The 19009-nt window shown below is 40.7% G+C and overlaps 2 protein-coding genes across 3 annotated transcripts; one reads left to right on the top strand and one right to left on the bottom strand.

Annotated features, from left to right (window-relative positions):
* Positions 1-151: 151 nt before the first annotated feature.
* ints12 (integrator complex subunit 12) lies at positions 152-7048 on the top strand. Of its 2 annotated transcripts, none has more exons than XM_085356918.1 (7): positions 152-249; positions 1837-2000; positions 2169-2318; positions 3151-3329; positions 3733-3901; positions 3995-4138; positions 6051-7048. In XM_085356918.1, exons 2-7 carry the CDS (start codon positions 1845-1847, stop codon positions 6606-6608), a joined length of 1356 nt encoding a protein of 451 aa, XP_085213044.1. In that variant the 5' UTR covers positions 152-249; positions 1837-1844; the 3' UTR covers positions 6609-7048. The 2 variants fall into 2 exon arrangements, with proteins under 2 accessions (XP_085213044.1, XP_085213045.1); XM_085356919.1 differs by having other exon boundaries at positions 3733-3892.
* arhgef38 (Rho guanine nucleotide exchange factor (GEF) 38) lies at positions 7038-18642 on the bottom strand. The gene is made up of 14 exons (XM_085356917.1): positions 18284-18642; positions 14826-15010; positions 13579-13696; positions 13307-13454; positions 13172-13189; positions 12875-13074; positions 12537-12670; positions 12308-12412; positions 12097-12216; positions 11432-11800; positions 11197-11331; positions 9661-9862; positions 8398-8681; positions 7038-7597 (listed from the first exon to the last, which is right to left on the bottom strand). Exons 1-14 carry the CDS (start codon positions 18495-18497, stop codon positions 7415-7417), a joined length of 2415 nt encoding a protein of 804 aa, XP_085213043.1. The 5' UTR covers positions 18498-18642; the 3' UTR covers positions 7038-7414.
* Between the last annotated feature and the right edge of the window lie 367 nt (positions 18643-19009).

Genomic DNA, 19009 nt, shown 5'->3' on the forward strand with positions numbered 1-19009 from the left:
CCGCTCCATAAAACTGGTTCTTTTAAAAAAAATTAACTATTCAACGAAGAAGCCGTAATGCGAAATATTCTGGAGTAACACAAGTTGCTTCATAAGGTTCCGCGCTTATATCTTGCGGACATATTTGAGTGTTGCACAGGTTAGAGGAAACGGCTTCTTTGTAGGAAGTGTTGTTCTGCCGTCAGTTTCCCCATGAAATCGAAAAGACCGGATTGAGGAGAGACAAGCTTACGAGAAGCAGAGTGTGAGGTATGGTATTCCAGTTTAACGATTTCATTCGTAAATCCTAATTTCTAACTGACAGCTTCGAGTAACGAGAACTTTTACCGTTGTGGTGCTATTATGGTCCCTTGTGTTGCTGCTAGTCCGGACTGAATATGTTACGCAGCAGCCGAAGTTAATCTTTTTTTAATTTGTGTGAACTTTTAAATATTACACCCGACAGACGGAATTGAGACATTTGGGACTCAATCTACAAACGTGAGAAGGAAGATAATAATAAATATTTGTTTTAACCCACAGAAAAAAAGCACATGACGTATCACAAAACACAAACGCATGTCATTTACCTTGGAAGTCGGTGCTAACAAAAATGGTAAAAAAGCGCAAAATATGATTTATTTCGGTTCTTAGCAAGGTAGAGCCGTTTAGCTATTACTAGCAGTACAGCATCGTATTTGTTTTTTAATCTTAAAATGACCGTCGCAGCACATTCATGGGTAGAATCTGACCAGTGCTCTCTGCATGGCTTATTTAGCGAATCATAAATACACAAAAGTGACAGTACAGATTATACATTTTACAGTTTTACTGCTGTTTACGTTCACTGCCGCCATCTTGGATAGTTAACTCGGGGTTGATGGGTCTGTTCCGAGTGGGGAACCTGAGTTGAGGAGATGTTCCAGATTAACTGGAATCTACAGATTGACTGGGAACAAGGAAATTCAGATTTTCGACTTAATCTGGAACGCACCATTAATCCTAGTTTTCCCGGAGATCTGTCGTCTCCCCTTCAAGTGCCCTTCGTTTAGTAATAAAGATGTTTATTGTGACAGAGCTTTAACTCATGGGAAACAGTTTTCACTAAATATTTAAGTCTTACTAAAATATTGACTTATGCATAATTAATGTTAAGAGCACCAGAAATAGATGCATGATGTTTCAAGGAATTTAAAGAACATGTTACTTAAAGTGTTGTGAAAAGGTATTTGCCCCTTCCTGAATTGTTCACATTTTTAGCACTTAAGTTTCTGTTCAAGAAACAAATTTTAACGATAACATAAATAAATATAAATATCTTATTGTTGAATCATTAACTCTGACCTTAACTGAGGCAAGTGAGACCTGCTGTTCTTTAGTTGTCGTTTTGGGTTCTTTTGTGACCTGGATGATTTTGGTAGGTCGGTCACTCCTGGGAGTGGCTCTCGCAGTGGTTCACTAGAGTCCCAATGCCTTAGAATTGGCTTTGTGACCCTTTCCAGATTGATAAATGTCTTTGACTTTGTTTCTCTGCTTTTTGTCACTTTCTTTAGATTGCAGTCTGGGGCTGATTGTTTTAGCCTACTTCACTTTGTTAAACAGGTTCTATTTAAGGGATTTCTTGATTTAACGTGTCTGACAGTAATCTGGTGGCAACTGCTTTTTCACATGGGGTCAGGTCGATTTGGATAGCCTTTTTCCCTAATAAATGGGGGGGAAAAACCAACAATTTTTTTACTCTTACTATCCTTTGTTGTCCTTAGTTTAACTAAACTTGTTTAACTGCACATGATTTACTCAGTAGAGGGATGTTATTTGTTCCCCGAAGCCCGAAAAACTGTATTTTCTGATCCTCAGTTTCCATCATGGCTGGACCTGTCAGTTTGGAGTTGGATCCCATCTTTCTAAAGGCACTGAGTTATTTACACTCCAAAAGTAAAGACTCAGCTGAGAAACTGAAAGCTCTCCTTGATGAATCCCTTGCAAGAGGAAGTGACTCATCATACCGTTCATTACAAAAAGTAAGAAACTGGAGACGTACATGTTTATACAGTCTCTTTATGCTGTATCTCATTGTTGTTAAACCTTAATTTCCCTTTCTCAAACTAAAAGTTATTATTATTATTATTATTATTATTGTTATTATTATTATTATTATCATCATTATTATTATTGTCATGTGTCCTCAGGACATAGAGGTATCAAAGGGGACTGTGTCAAAAATGACTTTAAGTAAGCAAGACTCCAAGTCTTCAAGTTCTTCATCTTCAAGTAGCAGCAGTGGAAGTAGTAAACCTGAGAAGAGCAAGAAAGACAGTGAGAAGAGACCATCTGAGAAGGTACTGTGTGAATTTTGCAAAACTACTAGAAGATCTCGACAACCTGGTAGTCCAACGCAAAAGGTGTTGCGTTGGACCATACAATCCTTCTTGTAAGGTGAAGTAGTGAAAAAAGAAAAAAAAGAAGGGAAAACATAAGTAAGTCAAGAACACTCTGCGATTTAAGCAGTCTTTTCTTCATATTTAAAATTATTTAATCATTTTGCAGACACTTTTGATATTCTCTGATGATCGTAAACGTGCAGCTAAATGGCTAAAGAGCTTTTCAGGATGGAGAGGTCAATAAGTCGTGACAGGCCAAGTCAAATAGCTGCTCTCACTCCAGCTTAGCAGCATGCCAGATGCCTAACATGAATCTTTCTTTAGTCGGCTGTGTCCTAGTCCTGTTTGGCTCCTGTGAATAAGTATTTGTTTTGGACCTTAAGCACGTGTACTCTCAGGCCAGACAGGCTACCAGGTCTTTTTAAATTTATTTTTAGTTCAGTGCATGGCTGTAGCGGGCAAATCAAAGGGAGCTTCTCTCCTTATACTGAGGGGGGGAAAAGGAATGAATAGATATTTTAGTAAAACAATGAACCTTTTTTTATGGTGAAAAGTGGAGGAGTAATCAATCAATCAAGGTAGAGAACCAGCTCAGAGTAGGTCAGAGCTACTTACATGTTAAATAAATTTGAGTTCAGAAATTTCCTGCAAATCTGAGAAGCATACGTATGTACTATTACATAGAAGAGTACTAGTGTTACAGTGAAGTAGATGCAGTTTGAAAATGTTTGTCAGTGATGCCAACATGCCATGTCTAAAATGTGCTCTTTCTGTCTTCCTGAAAAAATAGATCAGGGTTGACTTGGGTGAGGTGGACCCCCCGAAAAAGCCTCGTTTGGAGAAACAGGAGAATCGCTCTTCTCCAATCACTGTGCAGACGAGCAAAGACCTGCTGCCAAACATAAATGATGATGAGACCAGCGCCGATGACTTCGCCATGGAAATGGGCCTGGCTTGTGTGGTTTGCAGGTACATGTTGAATATTTGTAGATATGGTAAATTTTTGAGTTGCCGTCCCAAGTTTTATTTTTTTTAACCTTTTATTATCATATGCCGAGTAAAGAAACATGTTTTTTTCTGTCCCAAAGTGAGCCAATGAAATTCTTGCTTTTCCTGTCCACAACAGATACCAACCTAAAAAAATCCACATACAAAATAGATAAATAGAATAAATGCTAATTACAACAACAGCATATCAGAAATCCAGTAGGATTATAGCATATGAAAAAAAATTGTACTTGGAACTTTTTCCACTTTAAATTATTGAGATTCATTTTACTCCATCGTCAACCTAAACAGGTAAATGTGTTAGCAAATTAATTATGTGTCCCTGCCATATGTCTTTACTTTCCTGCTGTTTTTATTCCTTAAGACAAATGACCGTGACCATGGGGAACCAGCTGGTCGAGTGCCAAGAATGCCATAACCTGTACCACCAGGACTGCCACAAGCCCCAGGTGACCGACAAAGAAGTCAATGACCCACGGCTTGTGTGGTACTGCGCCCGATGTACCAGGCAAATGAAGCGTATGGTGAGGAAAGTAAATTATCTTCCAGTATCAGCTTTGTATTTGGATTCAGCGAGCTTGGTTTGTTTTTAAGTGAAAAGTTGTTTGTTTGTTTTTGTCCACAAGGCCCAGAAACCTCCACAGAAGCCGTCCCCTGCGTCTGCATCTTCAGCACCTGTTGTAAAAGACACACTAGTGAAAAAGACGGAGCTTAAACCCAAAACTGACACAGCCAGCACCTTCCAAGCATTCAAAAGAACAGAAGTGAAGGTATGTGTTAACTCGTTATGGCTTCCATCGACGTGCATTGTTAATGCGAATGTTTATACACAGCCTTTGTGTCGTCTCACGTTCTCCTCCTTCTCAGACAAGAAAAAGTTATGATTTCACATCCGTAAATTACTTGGGACTGCAAGGGAGAGAACAGCAGTTGCAGTCAGAGTGCAAAGCTGCTGTGAAAGGAAGTCTGCATAAATCCCCGCAGAGGAAAATGAGCAGAAAGTGTAAACTTATTTTCAAGGATCAGCGTTCCAGCACGGTGCCATTTCTCCAGAGGGAATGGGTTTAAAACTTTTCAGAGCGCTTTCACTTAATGGAGTTCACCAAAAAGTTATTTTGATAGCAAACATGATACCCTGTAGTCACAGATTTGATTATGTTAATACTTCTACCGTGAGGTGTAAGAGTTTTCATAGTTTGCAGCAAAAGTATTGCTCAGGCAAGCAGGACGCGGCGTGAGTAGCTGAGGAATCACATTTTTACTTGATATTTAAGAAACTGCAACTGCGCTGTATGTTGTTGTTGTTTTTCCTGCTTATAGGCTTTTATTTTTAATCAGATGCCGTAACAAAGCAGAGGCTGGTAATTTGATGCTTCTGCTTTGCAGTTCACAGACTGATGCAAAGAACCTTTTCTTGCATTTATAGGTCATTTTCATTTTTGTAATCATCTGTTCACCTTCTGCCTCCAGCAAACTTCTTTAATATATGTTCAGTCACATTATAATTGAGTACAAGAAGGTTGAAACTCACAAAAAGTGCCTGCAGAGATTATTGGTAATAAATTTACTAACGCACCAGTGACAACGACAATTTTATTTATATAGTACATTTCATTATATTAAAGCTCAGTGTGTTTAATACAGAAAAAGAAGACTTAACACCATAAATCAGTGGAAAATGCTTAAGAGAACAAAAAAAAGAATAACGCATATTAACTGTAGGCCTGTGTGCAGAGAAAGGTTTTGAGTCCGTTTTTGAATCTGCACACAGATGTAATTGAACTTGAGTCAGCAGGCTGCTTGTTCCCAAGATTAGGACCACAATAATTGAAAGCACCTCAAGCGTACTTGGATCAGATTTTGGGAGCAGTTAAAAGATCACCCAGGAAGTTGATTCTGTTCATCTGGACGTAGCGTTTTCAGTAGGAGAAATGTTTCTGTCACCCATCCAAGTGACTTCTTCGGTCTAAAGAAGTGACCTCTCTGTCACTCAACTCCCAGTGTTTTCGTTGAGTTGCAATCAGGGTTCATTGCTCTGCCAACTTGTCTGGTGGTCAGCTCTGCCGCCAGCAGTCAAATAGCACAAGCTCCAGTCATGTCATTGTTACCAAACTGTTGGCCTTGGGTGTCCTAGATAGATGAATGGTCTTTTGGAGTTAGTTAGATAAAGGCATTGTGACTTCTTCCCCAAAATTGTATTTTGAGGCACAGGACTATTCACAATAATCAGTCAGCTCTGACTGTTGGGAACCATAAACACAACCCTGCATGCATTTGGACAACTAGTTTTCTTAACAGAGAAGCTCTTCCTGAATTGGGCCAAAAGTGCATTGATGTGACAAGAATAGGGGTGACCCAAGCACATCATCGATAGACAATGAAGCCTTCAAGTCCTGTACAAAAGCGTCAGTTAAAAATGGATTGTATTCAGCTGAATACTGTTTTCCTAACCCTCCTAATTCAACTGTATAATCTTAGCTATGGTGGCCACTGAAGGACAAATGGGTTTTTTGAAAACTAAAGCTCCAAACTAGGTTCTTCAGGCCCAAGTGGGAGCAACAGGGACTTGTTCTCAAATAATAAAACATAAATGAAAGAGATGAAAAGAAAATCCAAGTAGTTAGTAGTTTGTTATTAGTCAGTATTACACTTTAATAATGACAGTAACCTTTTCCCATGCAGCCACCAGCCACTTCAGCCAATCCCACCAGCAGCAGCTCCTCCTCCTCGGGCAGCGGTCTTACCGGCTGGGCTGCATTTGGCGCCAAAACTAGCCCATCTCTTCCTGCTAGCACCAAACTAGGTTCCTCAGGCCCAAGTGGGAGCAGCAAGACCTTGACAACTCCTTCTGGACAGAAGCCTGTTGGGTTATCTGGGCTAGCTGGAGGAAAGTCGGGGCTTGGGAGTGCAAAGATATCTGGGAGCGGCAATGGAAACGGCTCCAGTCAGGCAAACCTGAAACCGCCTCCACCTCTGACTCTGGGTAAGCAGCCGTTGAATAGGTCATCGAGCGGTGAAGGCCAAAGCAAAGGCAGCTCTTCGTCAGGGGCCGGCTCTCCTAACAGCTCCCAGACTGGAGGCAATGGAGGCAGTAACGGAGGAGGTAATGGAAACAATGGGAATGGGTCAAAGGCTGCACCTGGGGACAAACTACCTACAACCCAAGAGTCCCAGCTTAACGCCATGAAGCGGTTACAAATGGTGAAGAAGAAAGCAGCGCAGAAGAAACTGAAGAAGTGAGTGAGGACTGAGTGAAAGGAGGAAGAGTTGTGAGGAAAGGGGAAAATAAATGTTCAAAGAGGGCCGGTTGAGTGCCAGAGCATTACGTTTCTATTTCAAGAGCAGTTGTACATCAAGTAACACCATTGAGTTAAATACTTGAATTTCACTTTGTTTAAATGCTGCTAGACTCGTGTGCCTCATCCTGTCCTTACAAATCTAACCAGTGAAAAAAGTGTCATGTCACTTTTTATCAGTTAGTGTCATTAAATATCCTGTTCTTACATACTCGCAGTAGCTTTGACTTTATTGTGACTGTCTCAATTCAGTCATTCAGTTTTATTGGGAGAAACGGAGAATGGAGAATAAACCAGAACAGCAATAACCACAGAGGCAGTTTTTATTCATAACGTTATCAACGACTTTGAACGTATTTCTTCATTTCAGGGCAAACGGTGAATAAAACTTCATATAAATCATTTCACATAAAACATATACTCTTATCTATAAATCATGTCATATATTTTTATATATAAAAATTTACTTCATTAATAAATCACTTCATTATTCATATGAACTCGACAACACTGAAGTATAAAAAGTGCTCAGCACAGTGCCCTGTGCTTTTATAATTCTCCACATTCATCACAGATCACTGGTCAAGCTCCATTAGTGAGCTCTCTTGTTATCTTCTGAAGGCCAAGCAGGTTCAACATCAACACTATGGTATGATAATAATATCTGTTGGGATGCTCGCCAAGCAGAAATGTAGCTTGGTTCAATTACATTTTGTTAAAACGGTAAACTGATGCTCAGAATTGGGTGTTTTAGGCGTAGGACATCCTGCCGAGGTAGTTGGCCGGGACGTATCCTTTTTGTCCGTTAGCCTCAGCCAACCACCACTCCTTGTTACCTCCCAGGTCACAGAATTGAAGGATGCGAACGTGCTGGTGCTCCTGCAGGGTCAGTTCCTGTTCGCATCGGGCTTGAAATGCATACACGGCGTAATACTGTGGAAACAGACCCAGTTTAGGTGTGAGCAAAGGCAGATGCAATTATCGCTTTTAAAATGTGTTAAAAGCAAAAAGCTAAGATTCAATCCAAAAACCTAAAACAAAAGGCATCATGAAGGAATATGTAGGCACTCCTGTTAATCCAGAAGGTGGCAGTGTTAAGCTTCCTGCCAAAACACAGCAGTAACACCAATACTGATTCTCACTCGCTGCGATCCATTAACCTATGTCAGTTTTTATTTATAATCTTTTATGTATTTCAAGACCTTTTAACTCGATGATGATCAGAGATGTATTTCAGTCAAAGGCCCCAAGGACGAACCCTACGAGTGCTGCTGAGTGACAGCAATCTCACCATGTAATGCTATTTTAAAAACAATTAAATTTAATGTCAGCAGACAGGGTGAAGCCATTAGACGTGATTTTAGAGTGACTCATCTTCTGCTGATCGAGTCTATATACCTGCGGTCCTCGTTTACCTACGCGCTGCAATAACCCATAATTCACAGCTGTGGCTCGGGTAAACCATTAGTTATTATTGGCTGAGCCTTTTTTTTTTTTTTTTTTTTTAAATCAGTTTTTTTAAGGTCTATGTGATGTGTGTTTTGTTGTTGTTGTTGTTGTTGTTGTTTTATTTCTGACCTTGAATTTCAGTCTTCTTTTTTTTTTCTAACTTCAGTGTATACAGCTACTCTGACCTTAACTGTTAGGTTATCCTCTATGGAGCTAAGTAGTGCGATATGTTAATATGACACTGTGAGAGCAGTACTGATCAGCTGGCAGACCACCACACACACCTGCTGAGCCTCCGAGTCCACTGTGTCCTCCGTGTCCTCAGTGCTCTCCAGCTCCCCCTGCAGGCCCGAGAGAATTGAGCAACTGTCAGTGGCGCTGAGCTTGAAGCTGCGCAGGCTGCTGCTGCCGCTTCCTGACACGAACAGACTCAGGTCATCAAAGTCCTCATCCACCGTAGCAGGTGGCTGCTGCTGGGGCTGCTCTTTGGCCATCTGGCCTGCCCGCTGCGAGTCCCTCAGAGGGTTGTACTGCTTCAGGAAGGTGGAGTAGACATAGCCTTGCATACCTGACAAGGGACACAGAGATAGTTTGTCAGGTTCACTAAAATTAAGCTTTTTTTTTTTTTAAGCTTTATTTAAAAAAAAAAAAAAAAAAAGCTTAATCTCTCTTTATATGTAGCCCTGCAGATTATTATGGATGTTATAGAAAAATATCAATATGGCATCTTCTGCCAGAAACTTAATCTTTTAAAGCCACTGTTATTTTTTTCATTTGTCTTTCATTCATATTTTTTGATTGGCACAAGAAAATAATCCATTCAAATCACAATGGGATCAAAGCAGCAATCTTAGAGATGTATGACAGTGAGTGTTAAGGGGCTTCATCCAGAGGCCACAGAGCACTTGCTTACACAAGTCTCGAATCCAGTTCCAGTGAGTTACTGAAGAGTGTGTAAATATGAGGCCCGCATATTCATAGTGTTGATATCAACAGAAGGAAGAACAACAACTTCCTGGGAATGCTTGTTATCCCTGTGAAGAATGTACTTTACGCCAAGAAACATACACACACTATTTTTTTTCTAGTGTTCTTAAAAAAGAACTTGTTATTTCAGAGTACAAAGATGAGCACCAGTGATATCTCTTCATCCTTGTCTCTGAATCCCCAGGGGAAAAGTCTTTGTACTCTAAGTAACACTGCATACAACTGCGTACAGCAGTTTGTTCCAAGCAAGATGCTGGGATCTCAGGTGCCTCTATGAGACGCAAAGCAGAGATAGAGACAAGCTATGGAGCCGGCATTGTTGTGAGGCAACGATCTCCAGAGGCAACCAGCAACCATGACAGCACAGGAGCTCCTGGGACAAATTCTCATCTGCTGACTTATCAAGGCCAGAAAGTAAAGTTTGGTGTGAGTGTTTTCACAGAGAAAAATGCATTAGATAAAACCTGTGGCACCCATACTTGCAGATGATCCAGTGTGATAACTTAATCCACGGTGTGTGTCTTACTAACAGTACTACACGCGCACACACACACACTTGCCTCCAGTGTGTACCAGCCAGCGGCTGCTGCTGCCCATCGGATCTGTGTCCTCAATCAGAGCTACCAGCTCTCCCTCCAGCAGGCTCAGGTCCTGCTCCTGGCAGCCATTGCACTTCCTCTTCAACTGGTACAGTCGGTTCACTGGGTATTCTGCCAGCAGCCAGGCACGCTGTTCCTCGGTCTGATGCTGCACCTCCGGCACCTGAAGGACAGCACAACACGAAGTGTTGCCGTAAATATTTGAAGCGGGTATGTGGTGTGCAGGTTTACGTAGGAGTGTTAGGTAACAGTACACAAGGGTAATCTAGGGAGGGTGAATGGTAATATGATCCTGGAGCTAGGACGTTCAAACACATCTATTCACGTGCTCAAGAAAAAGAGCCTTCTAATATAGGTGCAGATGTTTTAGTGTATATGCGTATGCAGACCAATGAGCATGCCAATATACAGTACTGTGCAAAAGTCTTGAGCCTCCACAGTGTTTTACTGATGGCTGTATCTCTCTCATGACCTCCTCTGTACGTATTGTAAAATTTGGATACTTCCCCCAATAAGACTAATTGTTACAGATTTTCAGCCCAATTCTTATGTAATTTAGAATACCTCAGCCTTTTTTCCCTGTTTCCCTTCTGTAAGAATGGCTTCTTGGCATCCATTTCTTAAGGACATGACTTTCACTGACTTCGTTTTTTAGTCCTGTCACTTCTTCTATTGTATTCTATTTGTTTAATTTCCTCAAGTTTTTGGGGATACAGTGCACACCATCCCAAGATATGCCAAGTTTTGGGCTAATAGTTTTTGGAAATCACCTTGTTGGTGCAAAAATACCATTTTATGCCTGTAAAACTGTGCTACATTTGACAATTTCATAGAGTTGGCTAAAGAAATGGGGAACTAATGATGTGTTTTTGTGAAAGGCTGCTAATAAAAAAGTGCTCCCAAGCCCCATTTAGATCTGGTAACAGACACAACGCTGGTGCATCCTTTTACTTGTTTTGTTTTTTATGCTTGAATGACGCAAAGTTCAGTCTTTGCTGAGTAAACATGCAAAAAATAAAAGATCAGGTACAAGAACTACACTCAAATTGAAATAGCAGGGAAAAAGGGAAAAAGCAGCCAATGCCCAAAGAAAAACTTTGAAAGACCGTAAGAAGCCTGGAGAACTTTTGCTCAAGAGCACTTTAAAAAGAAGAAAGTCTGGTCTTCTGAAGCAAATTATAGAGAAATGATGGTTGGGTCAACACACTTACACAATCCTGCAAATGAGACTGATGCCTATCTCCTGAATCAAGTACTTAGCTTCATCATAGCCTGGGATCTGTGATGCGTATAACTGAGCATTTATGCCTTGCGACTGATTTTGTCAGAGTTTGGAAAAACAAAGGTCTTTTTGAATTTTCTCAAAACTGAAGACTATGGCACATTTGTTTTAACCTGTGATCAGTGACGAATGGAAAAATCCTCAGACCAGAGGTTTTAAAATCACACACTTGAGGCTTTACGTAAAGGTGAGATTAGTCTGTTCAGCTTTCTTACCGCAGTTTTCCTGTCTCGTTTTTCAAAGCTGACTTTTCGCTCCATTAACTTCTGTGCATTGTCCTTGACAAAAGTCAGATTATTCAGCTCATCCATGATGCTGTTCTGGACCTCAGCAATGTTTGACAGCGGAGGCTGAAAAGGCAAACATAACACAGGTTAGCTTTATTGTTCTTTTATTTAAAAAAAAACCTTTAAAGTCTTCCAAATGGGATATTTGTAGATGTATCCTTACTGGTAGCTGGTGCACTGATGGAGCACCCATCAGTGCATTATTCATCAGCCCTCTAAGTAGCGCCACTAGAAACACCACACTGTTAGTCAGGATAGTGTATGCAGCTGTGTTGAACCTCTGCAGTTCTTCCACTAGCAAAGCATTGAGAGCTTCGTAGTCTCTCTTGGCTGGACCTGGTGGGTCTTCTGATGCCGGTGAAAGAGAGGAAGAAGTGGTGGAAGAAGAGGATGAAAAAGAGGAAGAGCGCTCCAGGCGACTGCAGTAATCTAGTAATTTGTCATAGCGTTTTTGGATGAGCTTCTGAGGGGCTGTGAACATGCCGTGCAGAGAGGAGAGGGGGGTGAGCACCAAGTGCTCCAAATTGTCTCTCTGGGGGAAAAACATGGCAAAAGGAAAGAAATGAAGATTAGTTTGTGTAGCTCATAACATACTTATTTAATTTGTACATATAAACAGTTTTGTTTTGTGAGCATCTCCTTAAAAATAAAAAGAGAGATCTTTTTGCAAAATCTTTTTCTATGACGCATCTTTGAGGCCCAGCAGTTTTCTCAAAGTGGAGATGAAGAGTGTACTTTGACACTGGCACAGAATATCATGCAGTGATACAAATATAAAAGCAAACTGGAAACATTTTTGCACTGAAGGACAACAAATAGCACACTTACAAAGACCTTATAGGGATCGTAGCCATTGTCGTGGACCAAACCATTGCCATCATTTTTGTTTGAATCCTTGACTATGTTCTTCACATCCTGCACACTCTGAACAGCTACAGACACCATCTCCTGCAGGAAACATGGAAAAACAAACCTTAAAATAAGCCAAATTATATATTATGCATATTTTGCAAAAGAAAATGGTCAAACATGTACTTACCTGAGTGTACTGCAGGTAACATTGAACGTTTTTGACCAGTTGCCTCGCAGCTTTCTCTAAACTCCTGAAAAGCTTCTCCTCTCTGTCAAACACTTCATCTCTCACCTACGGAAATAACACATCACTTACACATAAACATACTAATAGCCAATTATTCCTCTGTATAGCTCATATTAGCTATAAAGAGTGGAGAATGAACTGGAAAAAGTTTGCTGTCACTTTGTTTTACCTGTGTATCAGCACCCGCGAGGATTTTGAGATAACCGGCAAACCTGTCTCCCTTCTTCCTGATGGAGTGGATGTTAAACTTGTTTAATTTTCCCCTCAGTGTGCCGTCATCCTCCAACCTCTTGTACTTCATAACTGAGAATCAACAAAAAGCCGGGGAACAGGTCTGATCAGATTTGGTATGGATATATTTGGTATGGATCGTGTATAAAACACACATACCGGTACACAAAATAAATTTGCAGTTTTGCTAAAGCCGTTCATATAGATGCATTTTTTTACAAACACACATTATGAATAAAAATTGCCTCACGTATGTCAGTGTGAATGAAATCTCACCTATGTCCTTGCGTCTTTTGAATTCATTGATGTTAATATTTATGATCTTGGCAGCTGTGAATGCCTCCTGCGTCGGCTGATAGTCGGTGTGGTCTTCAGGCGTGGCGTGCCACAGCTCCCCAAGAAGCAATGGGTACTTCATGATCCTCTGAACGGGTTTGATGAGCAGTGAACCCATATCCAACAAATTAGGTTTCCCTCTGTGCAAATGTGCATAATAGCCAATAATCAGCTATCAAAGCTAAAGTAATAACAAAAAATACATAGTGCAAAAATTTTGCCAGTAACTACACTTACTCTTTATCATAGATTTTCCTGAAAGGAAAAGAAAGAAGATTACAAACAGAAAAGGATAATTTTTGGAATACATAATAATAAACATAAAAAAAATAATAAAGGTGAAAATCATTTAGAGAAAGTGGCTTAACTTACTTCAGTGCTAATACACATGTGGTAAAATGTTGCTTGATTTCTTCATCTTTCTCATAGGATTTGAGGGATGCGTTAGCCTCATCATGATGGTAACAGTAAATCTTATATACATCTTCTAAAGCTGCCTTTGCCTGGATAAATACGTCTCCTTTAAATTAAAATGGGAGACAACATGTTTCATTTACTACTGATGTGACCAGCAACAATCGCCAAAGACAAAACTGCTTCAGTCAGACAGCTTGTCAGTCACTCAGAAACTAGACTAGCGTTACCTATGACAACGGCTTCTGGATCAGGGTCAGCCATGGCCTCGTGCAGTCTGTGAAGGAGTGCTGCAGAGACCTCACACACCGTCTCCATGTTGGTGAACAGTCGATCCACATCCACAACCTGCAACCCAGCAGACTCAAAATGTACAAGTGCATTTTCTACCCACACGTCAGTTAAACTGAGTATTGTTAAACCAAAGGTTGATGTTATTTAAATGACCAGGCTTTGCTTTGTTTTGACATTTAAGCAGAGATTCATGACCTTCTATCAAATGCTCAGCGTATAGTTTAAGAATTTGAACTGAGGTTTACATTGGCACTGATTTTCATTGTTGTTGTCGCATACACCAGACAGGTTTTTTGGTATACCTTGCTAATATCCCCTTTAGCCTTAATAATGTGTTTTATTCTTTTTGGCGTAGATTCTACAAGGTGCTGGAAACATTCATAATGACATGATCATAAGATGGATGCACTGTTGTCATAAATTGGTAGACACTGAGGTAGGTTGTGGTGTTTAAACAATGCTCAACTGGTAGTAAGGAGCCCAAAGTGAGCCAAAGTATTTCCCCCACACTGATATCACAACCACCAACCTGAACCACTGAAACAATGCAGGATATATCCATGCTTTCATGTTATTTACACCTAATTCTTACTCTATCATCTGAATATCGCAGCAGAAATTGACACTCATTTCGTCTATTGAAAATTGTTTTAGTTGACACCCAGTGTGGTCTTCTGATGCTGCAGCCCATTTGCTCTAAGGTTGAATGCGCTGTGCATTCAGAGATGCTCTTCTTGGTTGTAATGAGTGGTTATGTGAGTTATCGATGCGTTCCAGTCAGCTGAGAGCAGACTGGCCATTCTCTGGCCATGTTATTTACTCAAAACTGCTGTTCACTGAAAATATTTTGTTTTTGGGACAAGTCTAAGTTAACCCTAGAGATGGTTGTGTGGGGAAATCCCAATAGATCAGCAGTTTTTGAATTACTCAGACCAGGCCTGCTACTGGCACCAACAACCATGCCACAATCAAAGTCTCTTAAATCACTTTTCTTCTCTATTCTGATTCTCCATATCTCATGTCTAAACACACTGAATTCCTGCCATTTGATTGGCTGATTAGCTATATGCCCGAGCAAGGACTTAAACAGGTGTGCCTAACAAAGCGGCCAATGAGCGTATATGGATATCTGTCAGCGGTAAGGTTACAAGAGATTTTAGTGAGGATCGTGAAAAGCACCTACCATGAGATTTCGCAGAGGCTGCACCACTTCTCTAATGCACAGCTCCAGGTCAGTGAGGAAGTCCTTTTCAGTCTGAACAAGTTCCTGAATGACTTTTGCCCTGCGCTTCATCTTCCTCGCACGCAACTCCTCTGGGTCAACGGCCGGAGATGGGATTGGGGACAGACCACGTGGTGTCATTTTCTCTAAAAGTAAAAGACAGTCAAACGTTAAAATTTCAGAAAGGTTTTTATTTGACATCACAATCGTAGCATCTGTCCTAATGAGTCACACAGATTATACAACATTAATGAGCTAATTTTATATGTTTTCTACCATTTTAAGCCATCTATGTGACATTTTCTAAAATCTGGGTAAATACCCTGGCGCCATAAGCTGTGCGATGCTTTGAAAAAACTGTAACACATCCTCTTGATGCCTAAGCAGCATTCTTTATTTCACAGTGATCTAATTATTTTGACTTGAATGCCAAGAGACTTCACTTAACATGCCAGTCAGGCTGACTTCTGCTTCTTTTTTTAACTGCTCTGCTGCCTAATCAGTCTGTGGCTGCTCTGTGCTTTGCATGGCAGGCAGGAGTGTCTGCTCAGGGAAGAGGGATGCTTCCTTGCTGCCTAATCGACACCACACACTGCTTCCTCCTCTGCTGCGAGAGCACGATGAAAAGAGGGGGGGGAGAGACAGAAGGCTGCAAGACCTGTGTCAGGTTGCAAAACTAATCGTGCCACTGATGTAATCCTACAGCGTGCTCAGGCATTCCATCTGCTGCGTGTGTGTGTGTGTGTGGGGGGGGGGGTGTAGTTATGAGTACACACGTACAAATACACCAACACACACATCAGCACTGATTCACATGTTTTTGATGAACAAACACACACACAGTCACGCATGCACATTTAAACAAATGTATTCCGTCAGCCTCAGGTTATGCATTACACACACAAGAGTAAACACTGCAAACTCTAAAAAGTTGAAGTTCATCTTAGTGTACAAATATTACCAAGAGCTTCTTGTATTTTTTTTTGGGGGGGGGGGGGGGCATCCAAGGAACCATTTGCAAAAGATGACTACATCTATATATCAGCAGCTTGAGTAACGTGGCCATTGCCTGCTGGTGCAGACTGAAGATGACGAAACAGATGCCCTTTATTGAAGCTACGCAGAATGCATCTTGTGTTTCTGGCCGGTACTTGCTCTCTTATGAATGGGAGCAGTGTTCAGCATCGGTGAGTGACTCCAGAGATCTGCTGCGTACAGTTTCACCTTGCTTCCCAGCCTTGTGAAACTGTAAAATGAATCTGCAGTGGTTAGTCATGATTTATTTGACTGATTTTTTTGCCATTTCAACAAGAGCTTCACACAATTCCTTCAGTTATATTCCTTCAGTGACATAAGAGTCACTGAAGGAATATAATTAATTGGAATACAATGTTCTTCCTTCCTAAAATACTTTAAGTATTTTATAGTATTTTAGTATATTTTAACATGTGGTTAAAATGTGGTTGTCTTTGTGAAGGCTCTACTTGCACAGTAACTATACTGAAGCCACCTCACCTGGTCATTACATGGTATAGCATATACTATATATATATATATATATATATATATATATATATATATATATATATATATATATATATATATATATATATATATTATAGTCATAAATAGATATTTTCCTGCCACTGTAAAAGGTTTTAATGTGTTAAATGAATCCCGGTTCCTTTCCAGAGCTTTGAACTGAACACGTCGTCTGTCTCATTCAAACTTGACCTTGAAAGGTTCCCTCCACAGAGTTTAAAAAAAAAAAAACATGGATCAAGAATAGGCGGGACATTTCAACTTATCCTTCTGCCGGCATTATGTTTGGTGAGGTATGGTTACTAGGATCGGAGTTCTCATGAAAGCAAATACAGGGCGTTTTTAACTGCTCAGTCCAGTGAAAGGGATCCAATAGAGTGGACAGGAAAGAATGAAGGCCACAGTGTATCATGTATCACCATCAAGAAAAATGACATGACAGACTTATCCGCATAGCACAGGCCCCTGTGGCAATCAGTGGGAAGGAGAAATACTTTGGACACAATAAATTAAATTGTTTTTTAAATGCCTGAAGTTATTTGAAAGTTAGAAAACAGGCGAGAAAGACTTCAGAAACTACAAACAAATAGGTAGTTTTATCTGTTCCATTACTGTCCTGTGGCGTTTTTTGCTGGTAAATCATTGTTGGAAGTATTTTATTTAGTTGCGGTAAATAATTAGACATATTGATGTCATTGTTGCCATGGCTCTATGGCTTGACCAACCTGTCTGGCAAGCATATGAGAAGAGACTTTCTAGCAGCAAGTCATATGTTTCCTCTTTCAGTGAAGTCATCGTTCTGTCAATATTTGCATTGGTGTAAATATGTAATGCTGCTGGTTTCCCTGAGGGTGAAGTCAAAAGGCGCGGGTAAATAGTTTACTCAAAACATCACAGTGTTTTTTGTACAACTCAGCCTGCCATGATGCAGGTTCTGAAAGTAGAAAGTACAAAGGGATGAAGAGTGGTTATGTCTCATATAAACTTAACATCTTCTGAAAAGACAAAAGTGTGTGTGTGTGTGTGAAAGGTGTTGTTATCCACAAAACACCAAGATGGAACTAGGTTAGACTGCACTATTAGACAGTTATTTGAACCACGGTGCAGTCATGTTGTCATGTGATGAGCATTGTTCAATGAAAAAGAAGACAAAGAACAAGTGGCACAGGAAAGCCTACATACTTACCTAATCTTTCATATCAACCCCCTGCTGATGATTGATGTCATCGGCAGGGAGCATTCCCAGGCACTGACTGCACTTTAAGGACAGGGGAATCCAGTTTTACTTACTACTATGTGTTAGAATGAAAAGACTGTGTCAGCAGTAGTAATGAGGCAACACACAGCTGAATTGACAATTGTTTCTCACAGCTCATTTCCTATTGCAGCTGGCTTATGCCTCCCATGGTTTTTGGTTTAAATGCTACGGCCACTGTGATCAAAACTAAGACCCAACATTTTAAATAAAAAAAAAAAAAGATCCAAAGTCCCCCCCATCACACAACACTGGCCTTGTTTACAAGCTGGCCTGGAACAATTTTAAGCCACTCCTCTGTGCCTGAGTTTGGAGCACACTTTGCATATGTGGCTTCATCCCTGTGGGAGTATCGCCTGCTCAACACATATTAACACAACAGGTTCAGGGTGCAGAGCGGCCCACACTTTTGTGTGTGCGTATGTGTGTGTGATCACTATTTGCCCGAAAGCCATCGATGCTGCTCCTACAGCCCGTCTACATTCAGATCTATTTGTCTGAACTTCTCCCACACAGCATTTTATCACCATGTTTGAAATGCAGAGACTTTTCAGAAGGACAGTTGCGCGTATAAGTTGTTGCCATAGTTTTGATCCCTGAGGGACATCATTAGTTGCTGTACCTTTAAGTTTGGCGCTGTACTCTGTCTTGTCAGACTGACTCCTCCTCACCAGCGTCCCCAGGTTGATGTCACCTTTGTCCGTGTCATCAGCTACGATTGTGTCCGTCTTTCTCCTCTCCAGGTAACGCAGGAACACAGGCCGGTTCCTCCTTTTAATCACTTTCTCCTTTTCCTTTTCCTTCTCACTTCCACCGCCCTCCTTGGGATCCATCATGAGGCTTTGCTATTAGACTAAAATCAAAAAAAGGCAAGGAAAGAAAGAGACACAAGGAAACAGAGCGAAAAAAAATAAACAAACAAAAAAAAGAGCTAGAGCCTGGGAAGTACAACAGGTGTACTGTTCCCTGTGCACTGGCCGCCAGCTCTGCACAGGTAATGTAGCTCCTCCTTGTGTCTACCTGTCATTGGAGCTGTGTGGCCACACCTCTTTGCTGCTGTTCTGTGTTTCTGCCCTTAAGGCATTCAAATCCATCCCGGAAGAGAAAGTGATAAACTAGAATCTGTCTCTCCTTAAGGGTAAAGACAGAAAAATAATGGCTAGCTGAGGTCTTTTTAATGAGTTATCCTCGTCTAAGAGCCTTAGGGTTAGGTGTCATATGTTGATAAGGAATAATTCATACATGTGACCCCCGCCCCACACACACACACACACACACTATAAATCACAAATTGAGTTTTATATTTTTGCAATAATGTGATACAGGTCCTAATACAACATTTTAAGGA

The sequence above is a fragment of the Diplotaxodon limnothrissa genome, linkage group LG6 (assembly GCF_057381915.1).
Source record: "Diplotaxodon limnothrissa isolate DT_005_m linkage group LG6, D_limnothrissa_male_GT1.1, whole genome shotgun sequence".
In the NCBI taxonomy this organism is placed as follows: domain Eukaryota; kingdom Metazoa; phylum Chordata; class Actinopteri; order Cichliformes; family Cichlidae; genus Diplotaxodon; species Diplotaxodon limnothrissa.